The sequence below is a fragment of the Tigriopus californicus genome, chromosome 2 (assembly GCF_007210705.1).
Source record: "Tigriopus californicus strain San Diego chromosome 2, Tcal_SD_v2.1, whole genome shotgun sequence".
Lineage (NCBI taxonomy): Eukaryota > Metazoa > Arthropoda > Copepoda > Harpacticoida > Harpacticidae > Tigriopus > Tigriopus californicus.
This window is the reverse complement of record NC_081441.1, coordinates 9019451-9021123: the sequence shown is the minus strand read 5'-3', so window position 1 is coordinate 9021123 and position 1673 is coordinate 9019451. Positions and strand designations below refer to the sequence as shown.

The window sequence follows — 1673 nt, the reverse complement described above, 5'->3', positions numbered from 1 at the left end:
TTTTTTTTCGCTTTGAACTGTTGGGATTCCAATCCAGTAACGGCGAGGAAGTCCACATAAAAGCAAATACTGTACATCGGAAATTGTGAAGGAACATAGCAACTTTACAAATTTGTGTAGCTTGCAGTAGTCTTTATTTACAGATTTTATTGTCACTACCATAAACACCAAATATTCAACCTCTCCATCCACTAAATGATCCGGATGAAGGAGAAGAGGCTGCGCCACCAAATCCTGTAGAAGTAGGAGTTGATCCAAACGTTGATCCCCCACCTAATGAAACAAACAACTTTGTTAATGAATTCAAAGTGTCTGTGACAAATATACATTTTTCAAAACATAACATCAGCAGCCATGAAACGTGGTAAGAGTTGTTTTTGCTCTCGTGCATTATGAATGTTTCAATTGCAAATTAGTGCTGTCGCAACACATTTCAACATGATACATTAAATATGACTTGAATCAATAACAGTTGGAATATTATAATCCTCCATTGAAACGAAGCATTTTTGGTGGTTCCTTAACACATACTGTATTTTCATTTGTAACTTTGATCATGCTGTATTTCTTACCGCCAAAAGTTGAGCCAGCATTTGGTTGAGCCATTGCTCCAAAAGTGGACCCCGTTTGACCACTCATTCCACCAAATGTTGGAGCACTATTGGATTGCTGAGCAATAGCGCCAAAAGTGGGGATGCTATTAGATTGAGCCATGTTCCCAAAGGCCGGTGCATTTGTAGAGCTTCCTCCTCCAAAAACAGAGCCTCCTGCAGACGCCCCAAAGGCTGGCGTACCACCAAAAGCGGGGGGACTCCCAAATGCCGGGGTAGATCCAAAAGCTGGTGCTCCCCCAAATGCTGGAGGTGAACCAAAAGCAGGGGGAGAACCAAATCCACCAGGAGCAGCTGGAGAAGTGGGAGCAGCTCCGCCAAAAGAGCTGGCGCCGCCCCCAGAGCCAAAAGCCCCAAAACCTGCGGTCCCCGCAGTTTGATTAGAACTGGTGGCAGTGAAACCCCCTCCAAAACTTGAGGTATTGCTAGGGGTGGCGGAGGAACCAAATGCAGAAAACCCAGCATTTGAGGTGGCCCCTGACCCTCCAAATAGAGATGTAGTGGACGAAGTGGGCGGTGTGCCAAATGTGGCTGATCCTCCACCAAAAATGGAACTTGCAGATTGGGTGTCAGTGGTTGCACCCCCACCGAATGGCGAAGACGCGTTATTGGCTGCAGTCGTGGCAGTACTTCCAAACGAGAGAGAACTACCAAAAGATGAAGCAATTCCTCCAGTGGCACTAGTTGGAGCAGTACTTGTTCCAAAAGGCGAGGCAGCTTGTGTGGCACCGCCGAAGATCGAACCAGATCCAGTATTTGGTGCTCCACCAAACACTGACCCAGAACTTGTACTTGACGGCGTATTGGTTCCAAAGACGGATGTCGATCCGCCAAAAACGGATGTGGTCGAACTTGTGCCTCCAAAGACAGATCCTGAAGAGGCAGTAGAAACTGTTCCAAATACTGAACCAAAAGCTGGCGCTGCTGTCGTCGGAGTTCCGAAAGTTGGAGGGGAAGAGGCTGGAGTTCCAAATGCATTAGTTTTTGTAGTTTGGGAGCCAAACCCTGAAGCTGATGACGTTTGAGTTCCAAATGTGGGAGCTCCAGTTGTCTGATATCCAA

General features: G+C 46.7%; 1 protein-coding gene across 1 annotated transcript in view; it reads right to left on the bottom strand.

Annotated features, from left to right (window-relative positions):
* Positions 1-111: 111 nt before the first annotated feature.
* Positions 112-1673, bottom strand: part of LOC131876954 (nuclear pore complex protein Nup214-like) — a gene marked incomplete in the record, with an annotated part of 6048 nt that continues 4486 nt past the window's right edge. Inside the window, 2 exon segments of the mRNA XM_059222500.1 lie at positions 112-273; positions 573-1673. Coding sequence (XP_059078483.1) covers positions 176-273; positions 573-1673 — 1199 coding nt within the window.